At 43.0% G+C, this 27,466-nt stretch overlaps 1 protein-coding gene across 2 annotated transcripts in view; it reads right to left on the bottom strand.

The window, feature by feature from the left end:
* TNFRSF19 (TNF receptor superfamily member 19) overlaps positions 1 to 27,466 on the bottom strand; it is an 86,340-nt gene that overhangs the window by 6,075 nt on the left and 52,799 nt on the right. For both annotated transcript variants that reach the window (XM_076009540.1, XM_076009541.1), the window contains exons 6-9: positions 5,970 to 6,134; positions 4,009 to 4,134; positions 1,818 to 1,920; positions 490 to 898 (exon numbers count right to left, since the gene is read on the bottom strand). In XM_076009540.1, the coding sequence (XP_075865655.1) occupies positions 490 to 898; positions 1,818 to 1,920; positions 4,009 to 4,134; positions 5,970 to 6,134 (803 nt within the window). The remainder of the gene's footprint in view (positions 1 to 489; positions 899 to 1,817; positions 1,921 to 4,008; positions 4,135 to 5,969; positions 6,135 to 27,466) is intronic.

Below are 27,466 nucleotides of genomic sequence, written 5' to 3'. Positions count from 1 at the left end.
TCAACGTCCAACCAAATTAACCAATTAGTCAAGGCAGGGTGATCCAAAAACCAGCAGTAAGTGAGGAGGGAGGGGAAGGAGTAGCTTTAGATGACCTACATTCGAATCGCTTTGGCAGTGAATGGATTGGGCACGAGGCTATCACAGGAAAAAACGAAGGTCAGGCCTTGCTGGAGAAGTTCCCATAACTAACCCTAACCCTAACCCCAACCCCAACTCCTCCCTCTCCAACCAGGGAAGGGGCAGAGGCGATGTGCTAAGTAGCTGTGTTTACAAAGAAGAATAAAAGAATGCAGCGGCTCATTACAGTCTTATAGATCAGCTGTTTTTTTTTTTAAAAAAAGACTCTTGACATTTATTTTAAAACATATTCTGCAACATAAAAGAAATTATGAAAGATGGAAAATCTCATCAGGTTGCTCGAAATTGTATGGTAGGAAGAAAGCTCCGGTAAGTCAGCGCTGACGCTGAAATCTGTCACTGCCTTACCTGGAGAGCCCTGTGCGCGGGTAGGTTAGCGACAGCGCCGCTCTCCTGGTCCGGCTGGCTTCCCGTGGTCAGTGCGTGCTGAGCTAGGGCTGGGCCTGCCGGCGTGGGGTTGTATCTAGATAAATCAGTAGTTTCTGTAGAGTTTTCGGGATGAGCTTGAATTGGAACAGCTCCGCCAACCAAATCCTGACCGCTGTTTGAATCCAAAGGCGTTGAGCTTTCATTTCCCGGATTGAGAGAATGAACGTCCTCTCCAGTGAGTTCGGGATAAGAGTCACAAAAAGAGATGTCGTCGCTGCCACCAATGGGGTTCTGCATCAGAGGCCAGGCGTCCGAGAACTCGCCGCAGACGGACCTCGAGAGGGACCCGAAGAACGCGGGCATCGCCTCCCCGGCCGGGGCCGCGCTCCTGCACAGGATCCAAAGGTGCGTGAGTTAGTTCTGCGGGAGAAAAGCCACTTCCACAAAGCAGTGCATTGCATTGTCATTTTAAGTCTTCCAGATGAAATAGCAATTTGCTGAGTTAGAATTCTACTGCTTCCTGTTGTGATAAACTCGCCTCAATACAGTAAGTCAAATTACTCCACTTACTTTAAAACTGAATTTTTACGCCTCCTTCTAATTAATATAGTTATACTTAATCCAATGTCTCAAATGTTTCCTGAGTCTTTTTTTTTTTTTTTTTTTTTTTGAGACAGAGTCTTACTCTGTTGCCCGGGCTAGAGTGCCGTGGTGTCAGCCTAGTTCACAGCAACCTCAAACTCCTGGGCTCAAGTGATCCTCCTGCCTCGGCCTCCCGAGTAGCTGGGACGACAGGCATGCGCCACCATGCCCGGCTAATTTTTTCTGTATATTTTTATTTGGCCAATTAATGTCTTTTCTATTTTTAGTAGAGACGGGGGTCTCACTCTTGCTCAGGCTAGTTTCGAACTCCTGACCTTGAGTGATCCACCCGCCACCCCACCCGGCCCGTTTCCTGAGTCTTAACTGAGTGCCCTTGATTGCTGTTCTAAAATTGTAAAATATTATGTCATGAGTACATGGCATGTTAAAAAATGACTTAAGATGACAGAGGTCACAAATCACAAATGTAAGACAAAAGTAAAATCAATGGACAATAAAGTATAAAGAATGTTGAACTGAATATTAGCCACTTTGAGAGACCTGCTCAAGTCTCACCAAAAGGTTGCCCCCTCCAATATCCAGAAATGTCATTAATAATACTTAAAAAGAGATGTTCCCATAGCTTCACATGACAGTTGGTAAATCGGCAGCATGCATATTTGCACAAGGGGCTATGACGTTATTGATTAAAAGGACCTGGTTACCTCTCCTGAAGCTCGGCCGCAGAATGCGTCCCACAGCCCAGAGCCGCCCGCCCGGCGCCGCAGGCCTCCTCACAGCACAAGGACGGGATCAGGTGCACAGGCCCTGGGGAGCCAGCAGAGTGTGAGCACGGTGCCTTTCTCTCGATCTTTCTCTTTAATCCCAGCTCAACGCGGTTCTGCTTGGAAATTTAGCTCGTCCCCTTTGGGTGACGTTTTTTGGGGGAAAGGGGTATGAGGTTCCCTGTTTTTCTTATTTAAAAAGAGTGGTGAACCACTTATGTGAGATACCAAGAATAGACAAGCTCATACGCACACACGTAGAATGGGCGTTGCCAGAAACTGGCAGGGAAGGAAGGGGATGAGGAGCTGTTTAACGGGTACAGAGTTTCAGTTTGGGAAGACGAAAAGAATCCCAGAGATGGATGGTGGTGATGGTTGCATAGCAACGAGAACGTACTTAATGCCACCAAACCATCCACTTAAGCATGGTTAAGATGGCAAGATGGTAAATACATATAACATTATGTTATATGTATTTTACTGCAATAAAAAAGTGACAGAAAGTAATAAAGCAGTCTGTGAGAGGGCATATGAAGGAGACCCGTGCACTGCCGATGACAGGAAGAAGAGGACAACTGTCCTGCTGAACGTCCAGCAACACAGACAAGAACATAAAAAGTCTGAATCCTTTAACTATACACAGACATACCATTTCCTTTTATCGCTAGGAATGTAACTTGAGGAATCAGTAGACATGTGCATAGCTTTACAAACCTTTATGTTCACTGAAGTCATATATGTTTTTGCTTACAAAGAGGATATGAGCTTACTCAAGAAAGAAATAATATAAAGACAGAGATTAGATTAAGAAATTTAAAAATAAAGCTTTCTCAATCTTATAAGCTGGAAATGAACCCTGTCAACATTTTGGTGAACAGCCTTCTAGACTTCTAACTCTATATGCATATACGTATACATATAATTCTGGCTTTTTTAGAACCGTAAGCATATAAAAACACACAGACACAAAGATACGCATATATACCAAGATGAAAAGACTTGAGGAAAGAATACATTTACATATATTTATATAAGTTTGTGCATCCAAACTTTCCATGAGGAATTTCTCTTTATTTTTTAGGGGGAAAAAAAAAACCAACATTGTGAAACTAGTATCTCCCCTTTTAAAAACGAATGTCAAATATTGGGCTGCGATTGCAAACCATGCTAAGCAGGATGGACACCTGGCGCCCTGTGTCACAGTCCGCCGGACCGAGGCCCCTGGCTTGGGTGCTCTGCACATACGCTGCCCCGACCGGCGAGCTCTCCTGATCCACAGACCTGCCACGCTCACTATGAGATATTTTAAAATTATTTAAAAGCAAAAGGCACTGTAGAAATAACTGACTCTAGGGAAAGTACACGGCGAGCCTGGAACTTCTTTGGATGCCAGAAAGTAAGAAAGGGCTAGAAAGAATAATGAGGACACGTCATAATGACACATGAGCCGCCAGCCTCAAGGGGCGTCCTCTGGCCAAACCTGGGGGCATTTGAACATCAAAATAATCTGCAGAGGAGGTGAGGTCATAAGGTGAGGACAAGGGGACGTGGCAGTGTAGAAACCTCCGATGAGGACTATAAATTTGTGGCAGAGAAAGTTGGTATTACCTTTAGCTCGTTGTTTGCTCAAATTAGAGACAGGTTTCCCTTTGAACTTCTTTCCTAAACTTTCATTTCTGTCAATAATCCAAGAGGCCATTATGGTTTGTGGAGAACCTTGTCATGGACCTCTTACCGCCCTTTTCTCTAATTTAAAAAATCAAACCATTAAAACAGATACATTAACCTTCAGTTTGAATTGACCAGACGACAAAGGCTACAGACCCCTACACTGCAAACGGCTGGCATGATTTTAAATGAACTGATTGAAAACAAGAAAGGCAAACCTGCCCAAAAAGTTGCTGAGAAGTTCTAGAATTTTAACAAGATGCTTATCTTCTTTGTAATACTTGAGAGACTCAAACACACTCACACAACAGGGGACGGTGGAGAATAATTTAACAACATTAGGTTTAACCAGAAAACCAAGCACGGAGACCTCACTGTGAGCTGAGTGAAACATGGACGATTCTTTGCACCGCAATTTCTGCAAGCCTCGGTTCTCCCAACGGGCCCTCACGGCCGCACTCACCGCAGGTCTGGGCCGCATCGTGGCGGCACTGGCAGCAGGCTCTGTGGGCGTATTCGTTGAGCTGAGGTCTGTCGAAACATGACAGCTCAGAACCGTTGTACTGAATGTCCTGGGATCTCAGAGACCCTAAACGAGGGACGAGAATTCCATCAGTGAACACAGGTTCCTCCGGAAGGGAGCCCCGTTAACGCCATCATGCAGATCGGTACCGTTCTAGCATTTGTATTTGTAAAGAAAAAGCCTGCTATAGTTGTAAAATTTGATTATTTCTTCTTACATGGGGAGGCATAAAGATGAAATAATTTGTTAAGAAAGTTCAAGATGCTTGATAACTAGAATCTATATAGAACTCAGGAAAATCAGCAAGAAAAAAAATCAAATAGCCCTGTTAAAAAGTGGGCAAAGGACGTGAACAGAAACTTTTCAAAAGAAGACAGACTAATGGCCAACAAACATATGAAAAAATGCTCAACATCTCTAAACATCAGGGAAATGCAAATCAAAACCATAATCAGATATCCTTAACTCCAGTGAGAATGGCTTTTATCAAAAGTTTTACCAAAAGTTTATAAAAAACGATAAATGTGGGCATGGATATACAGAGATAGGAACACTCATACACTGCTGGTGGGACTGCAAACTAGTACAACCTCTATGGAAAGAAATACGGAGTACCTCAAAGAGCTACAAGTAGAACTACCATTTGATCCAGAAATTCCATTACTGGGCATCATCTACTACCCAAAGGAAAAAAAGACATTCTATAAAAAAGACATATGCATTGGAATGTTTATAGGAGCACAATTCACAATTGCAAAGCTGTGGAAACAACCCAAGTGCCCATCAATACATGAGTGGATTAATAAAATGTGGTATATGTATACCATGGAGTTCTTCTACTCAGCCACAAAAAACAATGGAGATCTAGCACCTCTCGTACTATCCTGGATAGAGCTGGAGCCCATTCTACTAAGCAAAGTATCACAAAAATGGAAAAACAAGCACCACATGTACTCAACATCATATTGGTATTAATTGATCAACAGTTATGTGCACATTTAGTAGTAACATTCATATGATGTCGGGCAGGTGGGGGGGATGGGTATATTCACTCCTAATGGGAGCGGTGCACACTGGGGGATGGACACGCTTGAAGCTCTGACTTGAAGGGGCAAAGGCAATATATGTAACCTGATCATTTGTACCCCAGTAATATGCTGAAATAAAAAAAAAAAAGAAAAAAGAAAAAAAGAAAGTTCAACATGTAGGGTACTTATGTTGCCAGAACTGGGAACCATTTTTATTTTTGCCATGTGGCATAGGGACACCACTGCTTTGTCAATCTCCCTTATAAAGTACTGCTGCCCCGGTGAGGTCAACAGCTGACGCTTAAACAACACGGTTTGAACTGTGCGGTCCGCTTACACTTGGACTTTCTTCTACCTCCGCAACCCCTGCAACAGCCAGACCAACCCGTCCCCTTCTTCCTCCTCCTCCTCCTCCTCAGCCTTCTGAACGTGAAGATGATGAGGAGGAAGACCTTTAAGATGATCCACTTCCACTCAATGAATACTGAACACATTTTCTCTTCCTGGTGGTTTTCCTAATAACATCTGCTCCTCTCCAGCTTACTGTATTGTGAGAATACAGTATATAATGCATACAACATACAGAATATGTGTCAATTGATTGCTTATGTTATTGGTAAGGCTTCCAGTCAAGAGCAGGCTATCAGCGGTTAAGTTTTTGAGGAGTCAAAGTTACATGTGGACATTCAGCCGTGCCCCCAGGCCCCAAGTTGCTCAAGGGTCAGCTGTACCTTCATGTGCCCTCTGTCCTCGAACAGCTCGGGGATGCTTGCTCTGGCCGAGCCTCTTGCCGAACACACGCCCGACAATGGTAATACGTGCGCTCCACCCAGGTGCTAAGAAATATTTTCATATAACGAGCCCCAAACTTACAGCTGGGCTTTTTCTCCATGAACTGCCTTTTACAGTAGATGACGCAGAGAATGAGCAGGGCCAGCAGGACGGTGGCCAGGGCGCTGCAGATGACGGCAGCCAGGGCTGTGTCCCGTGGGCTGGAGGCCGTGGACGCAATCTTCACAAGGTTGACCTTGCTGGCACCTGAAACCACAGGAACAGGATCAGCGAGCTCCCAACAGCCCAAGGGCACACGGCGCGCACACTGGAGCCGGCAGGCACCGTTATCGACAGGAATGAAACCCAAGGAAACCAGCGCGGTGTATTCTAGATTGGCTCGAGCACCCCCTTCCCCCCCAGAGGATGCCTTTAATGCTACGTCTCCACTCTGCACCCCAAAGATGTCCCTCTCTTCTTCCCACAGCACCGTGGACACACGGCCCTCCACACATTGAGAAATCTGCCTTTTGGGCAGAATTCTTTGTGGGCTGAGAGTCTGTCATCTTTGCCCCCGTTTCCCTGGCACTCGGCACAGTGTTTGGCAGACAGTAGAGGGTTAACGCTTCCTATTTAACTGAAATTAGACTAGCTCCATTTATAAGCAGACTGACCTCAAGCATGCTTTTTGGGTAACTTTAGGGGAAAACAAGGATTTGGATCATTTACAACCTTCCAGTAGACCCCCAGTTTTTGAGACTGTAAATATTTTTGAATGCCTTAGCTGTTAAATTACTGGAAAACATCTAAGTTTTGTTCAGTAAGTTAAATTACTGAAAAACATCTAAGAGATAAGACTAACGTTGTTATGCTATGTAGAGGCGGGCATAGACATGGTGCTAAGAAAGTCAAGAAGTAGCTGCTATTTCCGAGGGCAGTATTGCTTTGTGGGTTCAGGGCCGGTGCTGAACCCCACAGCCCGGGCCCTCTGTGCAAAGGCAGGTAATAGCAGTGCCTTCTCCTCCGGCCGCGGAGAGGATGGAATGAGTTATCCTGTAAAGCATGTAGGACAGGCCGTGCACCTAGCGCACCTAGCGCTGTGGGATCGTTAGCTATTGCAATGGCGATTTTACAATCAGCATTTTAATTATCCTTAGGGTACCTGGAGGAACAAACACATTCAGATCAGAAATCTATAACCAGTGGAGTCACAGCATACCCTATTTAACTAACCCTAAATGAATCTGAGAGAGGCATGAACTTGAGAGGGGCAGGAAATCTAACCAGAGGGGCACTTGTGCCTTCCCTTCCCTGAGCAGATGCTCCAGTGAGCTCGGGGGGCCTCACTCAGGCCCCCGCCGTGGGCGCCGGGCCCTCAGCTCCCTGGAGCCTCTCGGCACGGCCCCCCCTTGCTACCGGGGGTAACTCCGGGCAGAAGTATAATGTGCATCTCACATGTCGTTTTAAATTGTCTAGAAGCCAAATTTTGAAAGTAAAAAGAAACAGGTAAAATTAACTCTTCATCTGTTTTAGTTAGCCAGTATATCTTAACATATTGCATTTCAGCATATACCCAATGTAAAAATGATTAATTTTTTTTTTTTTTTGCATTCTCTATTTTCTGGTAATAAGATTTCAAGATCCAGTGCAATTTTACAACGATGGCCCTTCTCAATTCGGACTGGCCGCGGTTCAGATGCTCAGCAGCCACGTGAGGCTGAGGGCTGCTGTACCGGACCTCACGGCTCAGGAGGACAAAGGTTTGTCATCTACGTTGGCGCGACATGGTGCCTGAGCACCAGGCAACTTGTCGTCTGGCGCCTACAACCCCCCCCATCCCAACAAGAGTGATCTCCACTGTGTAACACTGAGGGTAGAACCAGAGGAAAACATTTGGGTTAGTTATTATTGAATCATAGAAACAGGATAACAAGAACTATCACTTTGGAGTACAAGCTTGGGTATTTCTAGTCTCAGCGATTCTGGGCCAAAATGACAAAAGTTTCTTATTGTCACCCGGAAAGGCACAGAAGCTGTATGCTTTGGGCTCAGATGAATAGGGCTCACAACCAACCCAAGGATACCTTTTGAAGGATATTTATTTGTGAACATGTTTAACATTAATAAAATATGTCTTATCTCATAGCTATGTAGAAATGCTTATGATAATTAAATAGCACATACTAAATATTCATCAGGCAGCAAGTTAAAAAAAAAAACTACATCTCTGACAGAGGTTAAATCTGAATCTGAACCAGCCTGTATCAGCGGACAGGGTCCCAGAAGGATGTATGGACACAGCACAGCTGTGCAAACACTGACAAACGTACGGCTGAACAGGAGTTTGCGTCCCACGCAGGCTGAAATAGCAGGCCACGCCGAAGGGGAAGCGACGTGGAAATGTGGGCATTACCTATTTGGACCAAATTGTGATGTTATGGGGAAATGTCATCATGTCATCTCATTTACACGTGTGAGGAAAGTAATACCCTTCAGAGTGAGAACAATTCCCTTTGCTTAAATTTTCAATCAAATAACCCAGCCTACACACTATGTGTCTTTAGCAGCAGCTGCCATCAAAATGAGGCATAATACGTAAATTGAGCGGAAGACTTAGGAGTTCCTAATTGCTGTAAGTATTAAGTTAAGCTCATCAATGGAGACAGCACTGGACATTCAGAAAAACTCTAGTAAGAACAGGTATTTCAGGTTGAAGTCGTATCATGATTAGAGTCCTTTAAGTTCTTACTGTTTAAAATCCTTCTAAAATGTATGAGTCAACTTATTTGCCTTAATATAAAAGGAAATGGGTCTAACTTATAAATAGGTTAAAATGTCCCCAAAGTGGGGAATCTTATTTTTAACGTGGCAGCTTGCAATTCAAGATTTATCGTCCCCAAACCAAACATGAAAGTCTTGTCAATACGTATCTTTCCAAGGTAGGGCACTGATACTATAATTTCGGTGACAGCTGGTTGCCATAATAACATCAGTTTTAAAGGAAAGCACATTCAACATGCTTCTTCTCTACACATTTTCCTAGGCAGTGGCATCTAAACACACACAAGAAAAATACGCAAGTTTTACCTCTCAATTTCTGACACCTATATGAGAAAGGGCGTCTTGTTAACTCAGACACCCTCAGAGAACCCTCGTGGGAAGCAGGACTCTGAACTTCAATCCCATTCCTGATTCTTGTTCGTAGGTACAAGTTTATTACAACACGAAGAGCAGACAATCTTTTCTAAATCGGAAACGGGTTCATCATTTTTTAGCTTTCATTGTCATAAAACAATGTAGAAGTAAATATGGGGGCCATGGCAGCTTGGGCTGAATATCATTTAATTTTAGAACAGTGCAGAAACTCATTCACATAAGTTCCTGTGAAAAGCCTATTTTCTTATTGTTCTCTTTGATCTGAGCAGTTAAAAAAGGAGCGGGGGTTGGGGGGGCACAGTGAGGAGGGTTGTGCCAGCTATATGAAGTGGCCTCCACTCTATTAAGTTTTGGTTACTAGAGATGTTGCTGAGAATTCCTCAGAAAAGGACTTATCTACTTCAAAATAAAAAGCATTGTTTTGCTGACCTGTGGCAATGATACTGAGATTAAAGATTATTTCTACCCACGTGCCTTGACTGAATTCCTCGTCCACACTTCACTAAGCGTATTGAATGCCTGCGACGAATTTCCCCCATCCCTTATTAGGATTCCAAAAGTACTTCTGAAGAATTGAGACTAGGAATGTCCACATTCTTTGGAAAGTTTTTAACTTTTCCGGAAATACAAAGGCACTTCTTACCTTAACCAATTAAGTTATTAAATTCCACCATAATGTTAGTACTACCCTTTGGCAATTTACTTCAGAGTGAAGACTGTTTTCTTAGCTTAAATTTTACATTACATGCATTACACAGGTTCGGTTTTATATTGTACATCTCCTTAGGAGTTCAACTCAACTGAACAATTATGTTCTGTGTGTCTATTATGAGTAAGATATCCTACGAGGCATTACATAATTTGTAGGAAAATATTAACAGAAGAAGAAAAGAAAACAGAGGTCACTAGCAAAGCCTGGCAAGTGTTTTTATCAAGTGCAATCTGACCGTCTTTGGAGTAGACTGAGGTGCAGGAAATCCACCTCTTCTCCCTACATCTCACCCGTTAAAGAGCTTCGAACGTAGCAGAGAGACGGGAGACGCCGAGACGGGAGAGATCTGTCTCGCTGCACGGAGAGAAGCTCGCCTGCTCAGACGCTGGGGCGAGCAACCCATCTGCAGGCCGCACCCGTGTCTGACACGTGAGCGCTTGCGTCGTGTGCAGACACGTGTGCACTTTCCTACGCCTGCATCTCGCTAACACGCCTTCAGTGATGTCGCCCTCCTAACCGGGTGAAGGGGTGAAAGTTCAACCAAGACTTTGAGTCACCCGCTCAAGGTGACACAGCAAAGCGGAGACGGCTCGGGAAGTGGAACCAGGCCTTCGGATCCTGCCCGGTAGACCGCGCTGCTCCATGGCTGTGCGCAGCTCCGGAGAGAGTGAAACGTCCTGCCAGGTACCGAGGAGGAAAACGTAGCTCATGTCTGTTTACATACAGGGCACGCTCGCTTCCGCATGAACAGCCAGGCCACAGCCCATCACGGGACTTTCCAGACAGCGCGCCACTCGGAGTGTGCGTGACAGCTGGTTCCAAAGGAGCCCATCTGCCCTAAGAGAAATGTTTGGGGCCCCGTGGCCGGACTCTGGACCTTGGTGTCTGCATAAGGAGCCACTCTGAGCAGGCATGGTGGCAGCAATGCCCGGGTGTCACTGAGGCGGGGAAGAGAGGACATTCTCTGGAGGTGACTGCAGATGAGAGAGGGAAATGGAAAAGAGCGGGCAAGGACTCTCACGTCTGGACTCTGCAGAGCTATAGTTCTGCTTTCTATTGATATCTACTTGTTTAACCTCTCCAACTTCCTAGTACGTGATGTTTAAAAACCTGCTAAACAAAAGATCCTTCTTCCCAGAGAATATTCCTAACAAAGGGCCCTGTTCAGGCAGGGCTGGCTTGGGAGGAAGGGAACCGGTTCAGGTTTTACACATGAAGAAGTCTATACGTATCTATAAATATTTTTTCATGTCAAACAACCATTAGGTGGTTGGATCTAGATTAGAGTCCAGGTTTGTCTGATTCTAAAACTTATGTTCTTTTTTTTTTTTTTTAAAGTATATGCTATGTTCTGACCAACCATTTGGAGTAAAAAAATATATATATACTATAGTGTGAAGGATTATCAGTTCAAATTTTGAATAGAACAGTCAATTTTAGTTATTTAGCTAACACATGCAATATGGCTTGGCCTAATTTAAAACACAAGTATGGCTTTAAAAATTCAACCTGTTTTATCCCTATGATTAAAAAGGCTACTGCATTTTATTACAGTGAAAAACAACATATAACTTTTAAACTTTATTTTTTAAATGTTATCTTTAAGGTCTATATGGTATAATTAGATGAATATTAGATAAATATAGTAGGGAAGAGCAAATTGTAAATGAGCTAATTTTGCTTTCTATCGGGGCTTCCATTTTTAAGGTTTGACTAATGCTTTGTGTTTTCATCAGAGAAATTAGCCCATGAAAATAATACATCTGGTTTCCTGCTGAATAATATTGCTGTGGCAATTCCAACACAATTGGAAATGCAAGAATTTTACTTGTTGATGACTGTGTTTTGACATATGCAATTCAATTAGCAATCAGTACATAAGCATACAATTTAGACATTTTGAACTATTTTTCACTAAAATATTTTATCTTTGATTTTGTATTTATTTCAAATAAACTACAAATCAACCCATCGCTTTCTGTGCTCTTCCACCACTTCTACCAAAAACAAAAAGCCCAAATTGAATAAAGCCTTAACAAAATTAAAACCCGATGATGAATCTATTTCCAGTCATGTTCTTTAATAATACAAAATTATTAACAAAGAGCTCTTTGCAATCTTGACTGAGGCAAGGATATAGCTCCGGAGTGTAAGCTTTATCTTGTTAATCTAAACTGGTTAAACAAAAATATCTATGGTAACACTCAACATATGAATTCCAGATGTACCACAAAGGAGTCTGCCAACAAACAAAATAGTTGGATTTTTTTTATCCACTTTATACCAAGCACTCTGACACTGAATAAATGTAAAAAAGTAAGTCTTCATCATTTATGGGTTTTTTTTTTTATTTTTATTTTATTTTTTTGAGACAGAGTCTTGCTCTGTCACCCTGGGTAGACTACATTGGCATCATCACAACTCACTGCAACCTCAAACTCCTGGGCTCAAGCAATCCTCTTGCCTCAGCCTTCCAAGTAGCTGGGACTACAGGCACACGACACATTGCCTGCTAATTTTTCTATTTTTAGTAGAGATGGTCTTGAACTCCTGAGCTCAAGCAATCTTCCTGCCTTGGCCTCCCAGAGTGCTAGGATTACAGGTGTGAGCCACTGTACCCGAACTTTTTAAAACTTTAGACTTTGGTCTTAGCACTATGGTGTTTTTTTTTCCAATCACCAATAGAAATATTATATCAAAATGATCTTTTTCTGTTTGCTCTTCTATTTATATCCATATCTTTTTAAAAAATTGGACTAATATTTTATTACAGTAAAATATACATAAGACTTACCATTAGTAACATTGAGTATATTCACAATGTTATGCAACCATCACCCATTTTCATCACCCAGAAGGAAACCCAATATGCATTAAATGGTCACTCCTCTTTCCCCTTCCCTCCAGCCCCTGACAAGCACTAACCTTCCTTCTGTCTCCATGGATTTGAACATTCTGCATATTTCATATAAATGGACATACAATCTTATGTGGCCTTTTGCGATAGGCTTCTTTCACTTAGCACAATGTCTTCAACGTCCATCCACGGTGTAGCAGGTATCAGAACTCCATTTCTTTTTATGGCTGAATGACATTCCATCATATGGACATACCACATTTTGTTTATCTATTTGTCAGACGATCACATGTTTGGATTTTTTTTTTCAACTGCTATGAACATTCGTGTAAAAGCTTTTTCCGTGTATTTTTAAACTTTCTACAAAGATACATTGTAATTATTCCACGTTTTATCAAAAGATACATTATTGCAATTACACTAAAGTTTAAATTGATGAGCAAGAGTTAAGAGAAGAGTTGGAGGGACGCAGTGCTAGGAGGGGCTGCTCAGGGCCAGCTCCTGTGGGATTTACCAGCTACAGTGAGGAGTTCGGATTCTACTCTAAGAATAATAGAAAGAACTCAGCCACATCAGGACACACTTTCTTCGCCAGTGCACACAGAACCTTCTCCAGGAAAGACCACGCGTTAGGTCACAAACAAGGTCCAACAAATTCGAAATGACTGAAATCATACAAAGCATCTCTTCCAAGCACGAGAGAATAAACTCGTGTGTCCGGCAATGAAAGGGTTATGGAGCAGATCAGCACTGCCAGCCGCCCAGTGAGTGTTGTGAATGCGGTTACTACCACCCCCACTGTATGCTTTTAAAAGGTGGAAATGGTAAATTTTAAGGTATATACATTTCACCACAATAAAACAGAAAAGGCTGATAGGAAGTGACTTGGGGGTTGCCGGGGTGGAGGGTGACCAGCTCCGGATCACACTCTAGAAAGATCACTGCCCGCCCAGTGGAGCGGACGGAGCGTGCGGCGGGTGTGGGGGGGCCGCGTTGGGTGGAGATGACAACTGTGGAGACGTTGTCGAGTGGCCCAGTCTGAGAACCGCTCGCTGTGAGAGTAAGTGGCTATGCCGATGGATCGCGAGTCAGGTGCGAGGAAAGATGGGAGCAAGGATAATGCCCAGGTTTTGGAGTCACACCAGCGGCCACCCTGGTGCCACCTATTAATTGACTGAGGTGGTGAAAATTGGAGGGGCGGTGGGTTTGGGGAGGGGAGAGGGAGGAATAAATAACAACTTCTGTTCTGAAATGTGAAGTCTGAGATACCTGTTACCTATCCACATGGAGCTGTCAAGCCAGCAGCTGGATATGCAAGGGAGGCAGGAAAGAGACTGTACTGGAGACATAAATTTAAAAGCATGAGTGCACAGATGACACCCCCAGCAGGGACCCTTATCAAATCTCAGTGTGTACACAGTGTGGATGAAGGAGAGGACTCGGGACAGTGCCCAGGGCAGCCGAGGAGCCAGCTTCTGAGATAGGGAGATGGGCAGGGAGGGTGTCCAGGAAGCCTAGACAAGAAAGAGCGCATCTTGAGAAAGAAGCAAACCAAAACTCCCAGGGACGAATTCTTCTGATTCTTAAATACAGAAAGTGAATTTCAACATGTTGAAGAAAAGTTCCACAGACTTGTGATTTTGAAAGATGTAGTGACCCTGCTCATGGTAGCTGCTTACAAATGTATTATTGAGTGAATCCGAACTAAAATGAAAACAAAATGTGATTTGAAAATGTGATGTCACAAAGTAAAATAAGAGGAATAAGGCTTGGTGGAAGTTTATTATGAACAGTTATCACAATCCATTGCTTAAGTAAGGTTATTTAAATTAAGAGAGTATCACTTTTTAAATGAATGATAATAGAAGGATAATAGAATGATAATGAGGATTTGCATTGTTTTCCTAAAGAATCATTCTGATGTTGCTTTTGAAACTTTACCCCAACATATATACACACGCAGTTGGCTTGACATCTCTGCTCACCAGCACCTGAGACCCGCGAACATTGGCCACCCCCATCTTATACACCTGTTGTATCTAGGACAGCCAGGTGAGTCCATGCAAAAGGAGCAAAAGTTCATCATGCCAGACCACAGTCTCCAAATGTGCTCTGTGGGCTGACTTTCCAAGTTAGTGCCCGATACTGTTTTTATTGGTTTTCTTTTTTGAACTGAGAGCACATCAGAAACAGCGCAACTCTGCAAGCTTCTCTCCTGTGTTGAGCAATGTTGTAACATTTGTTTATAAAAACAGAACTTCTGAGCTCCATTCTTCTTTTAAGTTCCCTTAGTAGGCACTGCCCTAATTACCAGCCCTTTTAGGGTTTAAATGCAAGTGAATCAAAGCAGAACCCCATAGTGGCCCCAAGCTGCCTTTGTCTTAGTACTAATACTGATGATTCACAGCTTCGCTTTTATTATGAGCGGAACCCACCCCTAAGAGGTACACTCTTGTACCTTTTTTTCCCACTTGAATCACTGTGTCAAGTTGGGTCTAAGGGTTAGGCGGCAGGGTAAGCAGAGAGGAAAGAAAAGCCGAAAGGATATCCCTGGAACAAAGAAGCCCACGGTATATTGCGGCACGCTTTGTGGGATGGAGGTTATTCGTTATTGAGAAGCACAGCAGAGCAGGACAGTGACCCTGAGAACTCCCCCCAGAGGATCTTCGCACCTTCTCTTCATCGGGCAATTCTGAGTCTTCTATTCCTGTTTTCCTCTGAGCTGCCTTGCCTGTCACTGTTTCATTGCCACACTCAGCCTGCTACCATGCGTGTTGGAAGCTAACCAGGAAGAAAATGCGAAGTGTCTTTCTTGAAACCGGGGGAGATGTTTATATCCATTCTTAAATTTAAAGCACTTAGTGGTGCCCTTCACATTTATGTTTACTCTGAAATCCTTAAGGAGTCATTTTAAAAAGTTCCCTTTACATTATTAATAAACATTACGCTCTATTATAAGACATTTAAAAAGATAGGATGATAGCCAGTGGTCTAAGATGGTTTCCATTATCCCATTATTATCTTTTGAATTATAAGAGGGAAGGTCCCAATCTTGCAATTATATGAATCAAAGCCCTCTCCTGCATTTCTGGAAAGCTTTCTTCAAGATACGTTGCTGAATGTTTTATAACAGAAGAGGTATGCTCTTAGAAAAATAGAAACCTCTTTAATAACAGCCTCTTACTCTACCACTTCTTAGCTGCTACTTTATCTGTGCTCTTTCAAAATCTTAACTAAAGCCAGTGACTTTAAATCACCTCTCAGAGAGAGAAATAAAGGAACTGATTGTTAATAGTTTGGTACTTACAGAACATTACTCTGAATCAAAGGGTTAAAGATAAAAACGCAGTATCAGTATATGGATTATAAAGAATAGTTGCTTTTAATAAGACCTAGCAATGAAGCATAAAATGGTAGCAACGACTAGGTAAATTAATATACATAAAAACAAACTGGATTAGCAGATTCAATGTGGTCAATGTTTCCTATGCGTATGACCACATATTCGTATTTACATAAATCTGCATATTTACATAATTTACATATGCGCATTTACATAAATCTGACTTTACTAAGTGAGAAGTAAACTAGCAAACACACACTTCAAAGACTTATGTTTCTGCTGGGGCTTCAGCGTAGGTAGATACTGCTATAAACGGAAGCACCGCTTGCTGATCAATTTAAGCACTTTGCTTCTGAGGAATCATAGATTAAATTTTAAAAAGGATTTAGGGCCAGTTGCAGGGGCTCACACCTGTAATCCTAACACTTTGGGAGGCTGAGGTGGGAGGATCTCTTGAGGCCAGGATTTCAAGACCAGCCTGAATAAGAGCAAGACCCCATCCCTACAAAAAATAGAAACATTAGCCAGGTAACATGGTGCATGTGTGTAGTAGTCTCAGCTACTTGGGAGGCTGAGGCCAGAGGATCACTTGAGCCCAGGGGTTTGAGGCTGCAGTGAGCTATGATGATGCCACTGCACTCCAGCCTGGGTGACACTGTGAGACCCTGTCTCAAAATATAATAATAATAAATTAAATAAAAAGGATTCAGAAGGAAGCTTCGCTCCACTGGTTCCTGTGTGATACAAGTATATTATTGCCTTTCCTCAAGTAGAGTTCCTACACGTATAGTTCCTTTCCTCCCCAATTTGCCTGGCTTTAAAACTTACCTGAAGACGATGCACACTCTAATGGTTAAGAGCTTTGCAGTCAACAGTCTGGGTTCAAATCCTGGCTTGGTCATGTACCAGCTGTGTTATCACTGGCAAATGACAACCTCTTGCCTCAGTTTCCTTATTGGTAAAAACCAGGAAATAACAATGCCTACCTCGCAAGATTTTTATGAGGACTGAATGAAGTATTGCACATAAAGGGTTAGCATGGAACCTGGCACATAGTAAAACGTCCGTAAGTGCTGGCTGTGCTTTTCTCCAATTATTATTCAGAATCCAGTTGTATTACTGTTGTGTCACAGTCTGGATTGTCTCTTAACTCAATTGAAACCACCTGCATAGTAGGTAGGCCGTTAAAAAAAACTGATGGGGTGAGCTACTTGCGACTGATTGTTCATGCAGGTGTCCTTGCATCCCCAAAGCACTGGAAAGTTAAGAAGGAAAATTAATGATAAAAACAAACCAAAATAGTCTTGTCCAGAAGTTTATACTCATTTCTTATAAAAGACAAAGACACTACTACAGATGATCCCCGACTTGTAAGATGGATCAACTTTACAATGGCGTGAAACAGGTGCAATTTTGACATGACGTACAGTACAGTATTCAATAAATTACATGAGCTATTCAACGCCTAATAATAAAATAGGCTCTATGTTAGATGATTTTGCCCAACTGTAGGCTAAGGTAAGTGTCCTGAACATGTTTAAGGTAGGCTAGGCTGAGCTATGATGTTCAGTAAGGTGAGTGTATTAAATGCATTTTTTTACTTATGATTTTTCACCTTTTGATGGGTTTATTGGGACATCACCCCGTCATAAGTCAAGAATCATCTGTACTTTTATCTAAGTATTAATATCTCAAAGGACTTTACGAAAAGGATCTCCTTAACTGGTAACACCAAGCAATGTTATATAGCAATAAGCAGTAATTATTACAGCAAAATAATTAATCCTCAAGGAATATTGTGAATGAAATGGTAAAGCTATTACCAAGAAAATCCTTTAGAAAAAAATCTTTGATCCACAAATAAGAAAAACTTAAATTATATGTCAGTTACCTAGACAGCTCTCAGAATACATAGCTGACACATACCCTACAAAATCTTTAAGGAAATCCCTATGGTCAATGTCCTCGCTCAAGGAATACAGGGGACAAGCTGGAAGATCTGTACTTATTTTTCCTTAAATACCTCATTAGAGAACTCTGTGTGGGTAAGATGCAAGCTGAGTACAATTCTTGTACAAGATTCCCAAATCTTTTCCAAAGGCTTTTTATTAAGTATTGCTGGTATCTGGAAAGAATAAACTAAAACAATATGATTCTTTCTTTCCTAGTTGCTTGGGCACTGAGACCATGGTTTGGACTTATTAACTACGTAGTAACAAATAAATAGAAGCATAAAGGAACATTAAGTGAAAAATAACACTCCATATTTAAACTGCATGCATAAAAGGAGGCATTGAAGGAAAAAGGATGAATAGAAAAGAGTTTCAAAGGAAGGCAGAGAAGAAACTTATATTTTCTCAGACATACGGTTAATATTCAAATGGTCTCCCCTCTTACTGCAAAATTATGGCAGAATAAAAGGCCAGTTGCAGGGGCATATGATAATTCTCTTTGCAGACAAGACCATTTGACTTAATTCATACACAAGAGTGGACGGATGACGCCCAGATGGACATCTTTGCCGTTCCGGACTGCCAACGTGGGAAGAGAAACACTCGGATTGACAGGAAGAGGCGTGAAGGGGAGAGACGGGCAGGACACGCAAGCTGGGAAGACCACCAGGCCCAGCCCGGCATATATAATCAGAAAGAGCAACTCGACAATGAATATTACATGCGCTAGTGGTACTATTTTGTCTGAAGCCTCCCTTCTCTCCTTGACCCTACTTACCTTTTACCTGAACAGACGCAAACTCTCACTCAGAGCTGGGTACATTTTAGCGTCAAGGAAGTCTGTGATAGCATTTATTTGGCCATAATGAGCTGGCAGTATGGTTAGGTAGAAATTTGGCGGTTTCTAAGTATTCTCATCAGCACAGCTAGTTACATTTTTCTGACTCATATTACTGTCTTGTTTGGTTATTAAAACTGATTTTAAAAAATAAGTCAGAAGTCGCCAAGTCTGGACTTAGTGTGTGTAGACATGGCTTGGTGCCCCATCTAACTGAGACCATTATTTTCCATTGCAAACTTCCTCCAACTGAACAAACAGCCTCCCATGGCATGTTTTAACAGTTCCTTGGGCAGCCAAACCCCTTTCCCCTTTGAGAGAGCACCATCTCCAACTTCTCCACTGCTCGGTTCCACAGCACCCTTGGGTGTTAGTCTAGTGTGACTGCACAGTGAGTTGACGGTGCTCACCAACCTAAGCACAAAGCACTGTGCTCACGCCAGTGTGGCTGTGTTTTGCTCCTAAGCCGAAAACCCACAGTGTCATCATTCATTCTGACTGCAATAATAAGTACTCTGTAATTCAACTGCTAGAAAAATAAAGAATGATTTCAGCATACCCTTTCAAATTTAGCAGTGTGTAGCACTTTAGAAATGATCTTTCCAAATACCAGGAGCTCTCTCGTCCTCTCCTCCCCTCCCGCCACTGTCTCGGTTCTCACTACCATCTCCTCCCTCCAGTGGGCAGCCTCGGCCTCCCACCTGGCCTGCACCCTGCTGGTCCAGGGCACGCAGATGACAGCCCTGCTGGCTGGCTCTGCCACAGAAGCCTGTCTGGTCCATGCCACATGGCATCAGCTAGGGGCTGCTGAGAAAATAAGCACCAAGCACGGACTCTAAGAGCCATTACCGTTCACGGTCTACTGCCCAGCGCTGGCGGGAAGACACCAGGGCAAGGAAGCACAGATCCAGCAGGTGTGTGTGGCTCCACGGGGAGGGGGCGGGGCAGGAGCTGTGGCGGTGACCAGTGTCCCCAGGGACTGCTGTCACCCAAAACTATGGACGCTGAGTGGTTACTGAGTCACTGTTGGCTCTATTACCCACAGTAAATGGTAAAGATTTTTAAAAATTTCTTTAAATTTGATTTTGGCTTTTATTTATGAGTATAACACGTTAATGTTTCTATCCAGAAAATGAAAATGAATTGTCGAGTTGAATTGAACCGTTCTTACTTGTCCTCAATAGGACAGAAGAGAATTATAGACACACAAGGCAAAGACGTAAAGAGTTTTCTGCTCTTTAAGATGTGCATGTGCATCATCCAACGGACCCGGCAGAACTGCGAGCGTGAAGCCTCAATAAAAGCAAAGGAAAACCGGACTGAGGGGTGCTCAGCAGCTCAGGGACAGGATGGGATGACAGTGACGGGAGGCTGAAGAGTGGGGACGTGAGAAGGACTGTTGAGGGAGGCTCTGGGGCTGGGGCGGGCACCGTCCATGAAGGCCCGGGGGGCAGTAAGAGAGTGACGATGGGATCCTTTACCCAAAAGAAGAAAATCCAAGGTAGGGGCCCTGCCACTGGGGGGCTGAAGGTCACAGCAGCCGAGACTTGGTAAGGTCCCCCCTGACCTTGGTTTCTGCTATTCCTAATCTTGCTTCCAGATCATCTGGCCTCGAGATCTGCTTCCCACCAGGACCGGATAGGCCCAGTATTTTCATGCATGTCTTTAAGGAAAAACAGAAAAAGCCATGCTCACAGGAGAGTGGCTGCAAGGCAGGGGGTGGACAGGCTGTCACCACCCACAGATTCCCACTGCAGGGCTGACCCAAGACGCTGACCGCCATGCGCCGTTGTTCAGGGAAAGTCCGTTACGCCAGGAGCAAGTTCCCGACTTCAGATTTCTCTTTGGCACTTGGTGGATGGAGCAGTCCAACTGTCTTGTGCTTTAATTACCGTAACCACCATAATTAAGACCGAAAACACGATAAGCCACAAAATGGCAGCAGATTATCTACAGCGTTTCTCTGCAAATACCAGAAAGTAAAGGAATTTTTTTTTCTGCTTTCGAGAATGTTTTCCTCCTTTTTATTATTTCACTGACCTATAAGGTCTTGCCGTGTTTGTTTGACAGAGGAAACAATGAAGCTTTTAAACGTCTACCCCGAGAAACAGAAAAGACACCATAAAAGAAACACATTATTGTGGCCGTGAACATCTGTGCTGAGGGCAAGCTCAAAAATAGTTGTGCTTCACCGGGACTAGCAGGCAAGACTGCCATCTGGGAATTGGAACAAAGACACGAAACTTGGGCCCCTGCCCTCCCTGTTCCACATGGACTCTCCTTAACCCTTCGGGTGCCAGGCTCCGGTGCAGAGGGCCACGTGGAGCTCGGAGCTTTAGCCTAAGGACCCTGCACCCTGTAATTCTCGGGTTCCCTGTCATTAGTAAAGTGGATAATTCTTATTTACCTCACTGCACTATTGAAAGAAGTAATCTCCTGTGAAATTATTCTCAGATGATGAAACTCAAATTATTTCCACCCATTAACTTACAACTAAGGGGAAAAAAAATGTGTCTATGTGCACAGTTTAATACGGCCGATTGGGTTGAGACCGAAAAGAAAATCTGGATTGAGACAGTGTTCCTTGCTGTCTCCTGGTCCGACAGAACCGATACTGCTATTATTTATAATTTGACAGCTGACAGGACTTACAGTAAAGAGCAAAAAACTCTGGTCAGGTTGGAGAGAGACTTTTCTTGAGACGTGGAACACGAAGCTCATTGGGGAATTCAGCCCAGATTGGCCGCCTCTTTTATAATTACTAGGATCTTCATGCGGTACGCCAGGAAACGGGGACCAAGAAAAGTTAAAACATCCGTCTGAAAGTTAGGTGTTAGGACTCAAAGTCAAGCCTCCTTCACAGTGAAGAAAAGATCAGATAGACCCTGGTTCACATGAGTCTTGGGAGGCTCCCCGTTGAGAACTCACAGGAAAGCATCCTTGAGTGCTAATTAGAATTAGAGATCAGAGAGAACCTCCCCTGATCTCATGTTCCAGGCTTTTATCTGCGTCCCCAGAGCCTAAGATAATAGGAAACACTCATATTGATGTGAACTCTTATGGTATGATGTAAAATCTTAAATTAACTTCTACCAAATGTGTGTTTTGCCTGGGTTTAGGAGAAAAACTCAACCAAATGCTATTCTTCTGGTAATTTTCCTTAGAGTCACAGGAAGCAAACAAACATAACTCATGTTGTTAACATTTAACTAATAATTAACTAAACAAAATTTATTTCATTTATACTGTTGAAGCTGAATTAATCAAATTAATTAAACTAATAATCAACTCTTGACTAAGGGGTGGAAAGCCTGTTCCTCAAGGTGCATACATTTATCGTATCAGCTAAAAATATTGTGCTGCACTTGGACAGTGAGTTCCTGCTCCCTCCCTTGCTCCCCTGAAGGGTATTTCAGCAGCAGCCAGAGGATCCTCTGAAAGTCAGAGCATGTCTTTTCAACAGTCTAGGAGCCCTATTTGATCTTCGCCCCACTCAGCAATCCACCCACCCACTCACGGGCGTGTTGCTGCCTCCTCCCCGGTTTGGGGCCTGTCCTAGGGTCACCTTTCGGGGCCTTCCCTCAACACCTTGCTGTGCATATTAGCCCAGCCCTGCAGCATCAGCATGCCAGTTCCCTAAAGGCCTGGGAATGCAGCCTGCGGGTTTCACCAGGGCCCTCATCAGTACTCAGGGCAGCCTGGGCATTCAAGACAGTTGTCACTAAACGACAGGACAAGCTGATCTGCAGATCATTTACAACGCTGCAGAGATGTCTTTATGTAGCACTTTGCTGATACCTAGACTAGCATTCGGCACTCAAAAGGTCCTCCCTCAAACGCTCCCCGAGTTAAGCAGCCAAACACCAAGAATTTTAAAAGACAACAATTTTTCTCATCTTAAAGACAAGCATACCTCCTATGACCACTGGCAAGCTTTTCAGGAAGTACCCATTTTCAATGACATCTTTTTAAGTTCTATGCTGACGATTTTTCAGAAAATCATTTAAAGGCAAAATTTCACACCATAACTCTTTGGTCTCTGGAAGGAAAACGAAACACGGACAGAACACACTAACGCAGACGTGCATACATTGTATAACAAAATAGCAAGAGAACAAAAAGATGTCTAAGCCACATCCTCAAGACAGTTCACAAAGAAAATCCCTTCTGAGGCCACTCCAGGAAAGCCAATGCTCAAAAAGGATCACTTCTCTTATGGGGGGTTGACAGAAATGGTCTGTATCTTAGTTGGAAAAATCACTACCCAAGTGATGCATCTGTCAAAATCTCACTGAATTATACACTTAAAATGGGTGCATCTTCTTGTCTGTAAATTATATTTCAGTATAAAGCTGAAAAATTACTTTGAAAGTTTAAAAAAAATCACTTCCTCCCTTTTAAAATTACAATGGTCTAAGTATCAAGAAATGCTTTATCTTGAATATTTAATTAAGAAAAGTGGCTACATGATTCATTATATAGACAAAACTCTAATGAATACTTAAAAATATTTTCTCTGAGATGGGTCAAACTAATATATGAAGCAGTTAAAATAATGTTTTAAAAACCCAAAGTGGGATATTATCTTTTAAAAATATTAATTCCTGTTTGAAATTGGACTTTGAGTGGCTAGGCTATTTTTAACTTTCTAATGCCTTTTTCAACCTTTGAGTCATTTTACCTTATTTTTTTTCAAGTAGGCTGACTCAATTACAATTCATTTGCAGTTTCAGAATTTGTTCTTAACTTTAAATTATTTTTAAACCCTCTTACTCCGGTCCCTCCGAGCTCACCAGGAGAGGCACTGGGGCTCAGGTGTCTGTGAGGTCAGGCTGACCGGACGGAGGAATCCTGTCCCCTCCTCCACGTGACACGTGACCACGGTGACCGCCTCCGTGCTGGGAGGCTGGGGCTTGGAGGAAATGCACACCACGGGGGATTACTGCAAGGGCAGGCTGAGAAATGCAGATGAAGTGTCTGTTACCTTTTGGAATTCAAGAAATATTTGCTGTTTTACACTATTCCGGTGCTTCTTCCTTCTCAAAATGATGTTTTTCCAGTAAACCCCCTTGCTAGGCGACTGACGTGGGAAGTGGCCAGACACTCACCCAAGATTAAAGACAAAGGGATCCCAACCCACTGGTTAAGGCTGCAAACCCTCGACCCCCTTGGGGTGTGAGCGCACAGAGGACAAAGCCCCGAGCCCCGGCACAGTGCCAGCCCTCACATACCAACTCCTGAGGATAAACGGTCCCTTGCAGGAAAAGGAGTGATCTCGGAGCCTAAACTTTGAGTATTTCCACTCCGGGTTTGGCATCTACTGTTAGACTGCTTTTCTCCACAAGCTCACATTTATTTATCTTACGCACTTAATGGGTACACACACATCCCCGATCCCTTTGTGTGGCTACAAATGGACGGTTTCGCTAAGTCCACAACTTTGTGAAACTGCCCTGCTGGATTTTATATATATATATATATATTTTTTTTTTTTTAAATAAACTATACTTAATCTAAAATTCATTTAATGTAGTGATGCCCTTTAACAAACCACAACCTGTTTCTTTGTAAGTAAATATTTAAACCAGCTCACTGGCTTTAAATGTCTGAAAGAGCCTGAAGATAAAAGCCAGAAAGGTTAGATTTACTGGGGACTGGGTAATAATCAACTGCTACTGTGCTCCAGGGGCCCATCACTGCCTCAGGCGGGCACGTGGGACTCTCAGCGGCATCTCAAATTCAAGGGATGCTGTGAACTTTTAAATTTATTTTCATTGTATTTTATCAACGCAGTTAACTTTTTTACTTTTTGACAGACAGAATGAATGCCTGGCAGATATTTAGCAATTTTATGGGAGAAAATTGCTATATTTGAAATAATTTCAATTTGAGAAAACTGACATTCGTCAGGAGAAAAGAATGATGGCAGAGCACATGAGTTTTAGAAACTTCTGCTGGAACTTCCTGATTTCCATAACTTTAATGAAACTAGGGCCAAGGAAAGATATTCAGAGTACAAATGTTTACAATCGCTAAATAATCATACAAAGCCATTACACTGGTGGTGCATTTTTTTCTCCAAAGAGACCAGAACATTTAAACTGGGCAGCTATTGTCCCCAGCATCCTCAGACAATGAGGAATTTGCTGTCACAGAGAACAACTGTTTACCTAGATAAGCAAACAACCTTAAAAGAGGACTAATCATTTTTGAGGCCAATCATTTTTAAATGATTTACAACAGTTTTCTGCTTTCTTGAAAAGACTTCAAGAAATGTAATTTGATCACCCTCCTGCCCCTTCCTGGGGCCCAGAATAATAACGAGAAGTATAATTATCCTACTGAGTGGTATTAGACAGAAAACCTCAGGGGTCAGTCATTAGGATGAATAGATCTATTTGCTCTACACTAAAAGAGACCAAATTCAGTGTGTTTGGGGTTCTTCTGGCTGCTTTTTGCAGGCTGTCCTTTCACTTCTCGCTGCCTCCATCTTTCCGCCCACCTCGACTGGCTTCTTCCCTCTTTTCCGGTCCCCTCTGCAGGGCTGGCTCAGCACAGCAAGGCTTATGACAAGAAATAAACAGGTTCCAAGGGGGAGCTTAGAAGGCATCCTCACAATAGACAGCTGTAGTGCAGGGACTTGGCAGAGAGAGCTGGCTGATTTTTGAGTTTTCAGCTGTCTATTGGGTTGTTACTGCTGGCGATTATTTTTCATTATGGGATCACATGATATTGACAAAAAAAGAGAGAGATACACTAAAGAAACGCAGGGAACTACAGACAATGGAGGGAAGGGAAGAGGGAGCAGTAAACAGGTATCTTACAACAACCCAGAGTTAGTGACTAGTGGCCAGAGTCCGGCCCCAAACCTCAGAGGGGAGGCCTGGCTTGCAAATTGGCCTCCACAGACTTGCTGCTTTGTCCATGCTCTTTCCTTTGATCTCATTGTCTTCCTGTTCCCTACCCTGAAAGTTCTCTTCAGCAAGAAAGAGCTGAATTTTTAAGACTTCTCTGTAAGAAGCTCCCCCTTCACGACTGCATAAGGTATTTGCTTTAAAAGGCCCAGGAGCACTTATGTGTTCCTGAACCGTGCCCCGAAGCAAGGCCATGCTGGCCGGACATGGAGGAGTCTTGGGCTGAGGACCACAGCCTACTTGAAAACCTCAGTAAACCGAGCCCTTCATTAGTCCTGGGCCTTGCGGACCCACAGTGCAGTGGCCCAGAAGTGCTCTGGAAAGCAGGCCATTAAATATTAGCAAACTCATGGGAGCAGCTCTGCTGCAGAAACTCGAACCGAGCACGCACAGAACAAAAATCGCACCATGTTTCCAGCAAACGCCAAATACTTGGATTCTACATATCTCTTCTACATCTCGTCATGCAGTCATTTACTCTGGTCAGATTCCGGTGGGTGTTTAAGTACCCCAAGACGAGGAGAGTACCAGGAACCGGTTTCTTAACTCCAGGGTTTGGCTGGCGAAAGTACTCAGGAAAAAGCTGAAGTCAACTTGGAATTTGCTCCAAGGAACTTGCTTCTCGACCTCATCCTCTTCCTCTCCTTCTCCCCCTCCTTTAAAGAAAACCTGAAATCCAAATGGGTGTTGACTTCAAAATACTCCCAATTTACTTCCTTTTAAATGTGGTTTTGTTTCCTTTAAAGGAGGGTGTTGACCAGGCACTCTTACTTTAAATATTTAGCATCGCATGTCAAGACACAAAAATATCAGTGCCTTTGGAAATAGGAACACAGGTGGCATCATGTGTGCACAAATATGGCAAGGCACACTGCACAGACGGTGACAGCAGGCAGTATCCTGTGTAGTAGGGACGGCCTTAGGAAGGAGTCCAGCTGTGGGCCAAACACCTGTACAACACTTTCCTCAATAAAGTCATTACAGCAATGCTTATGAATAATACATGAAAAAAACTGCATCTGAAGTGGAGAAAGGATTCAAAAGAACATGTACAGTACAACCACAGCTAGCTTTACAGACACGAGAAAGACTGCAGAGGAAAACCTCAGAATGCTGTATTTTGTTTTGCCATGCTCTAATGTTGGGAATGTTTTGTTTAGGGGCCTTCTGGTAGCCCCCTCCTCTTTTTCTCTACTAAAGGTTAACAATTATCTTTACTGAGCAAATATTTCTTCTAAAAGTTTATTTTGAAATTACTTTTGTTATTTACCAGATATTTTAACTTTCCTTTGGAAAATGTTCCGTCTTTTAATAACGTGATTTATTACTTATTGGTACAAAGAACTGCTGTCTTGTGAGCGTAAAACTCCTAAATAGCTAAAGGTCAAGGCAGCTCGGCTCTCCTTTCCCCCACGCTGTGATTTATCTGATCGCTTATCTCTCCATAATCACGTGGCTTGTTTTACAAAGCCCCCTAGAACAAAGCAAACAACTAGGTTTAAACATCCTTAAATAAAGTCATACTCGGGTGAAAACCACGGGTGAAAACCACGTTGAATGTTTTCAAAACCATTCGCTCCAACCACAGTATTTGTTCCCAATTAAGTAAACATTGCTGAAGGAAATCATACAAAATCTGCATTTCTTATCAAACCCAAGGCAGGATTTTCTCCTTAATGGGTTCGCATTGCTAGGACTGAAGACACGTGAGGATCAGAGCCTGCAGCAGGGACTTCTGCATAAAGGGTAACTTGTATTTATCTGCAATTTGTAGGAGTGTCACTAATCAACCTGATGCCCATTGCCCAAGCAGTCATTATTAAATTA

The sequence above is a fragment of the Microcebus murinus genome, chromosome 13 (genome assembly GCF_040939455.1).
Source record: "Microcebus murinus isolate Inina chromosome 13, M.murinus_Inina_mat1.0, whole genome shotgun sequence".
Lineage (NCBI taxonomy): Eukaryota > Metazoa > Chordata > Mammalia > Primates > Cheirogaleidae > Microcebus > Microcebus murinus.
Note: the sequence above shows the minus strand (reverse complement) of the source record. Positions and strands in the feature narration are given on the sequence as shown.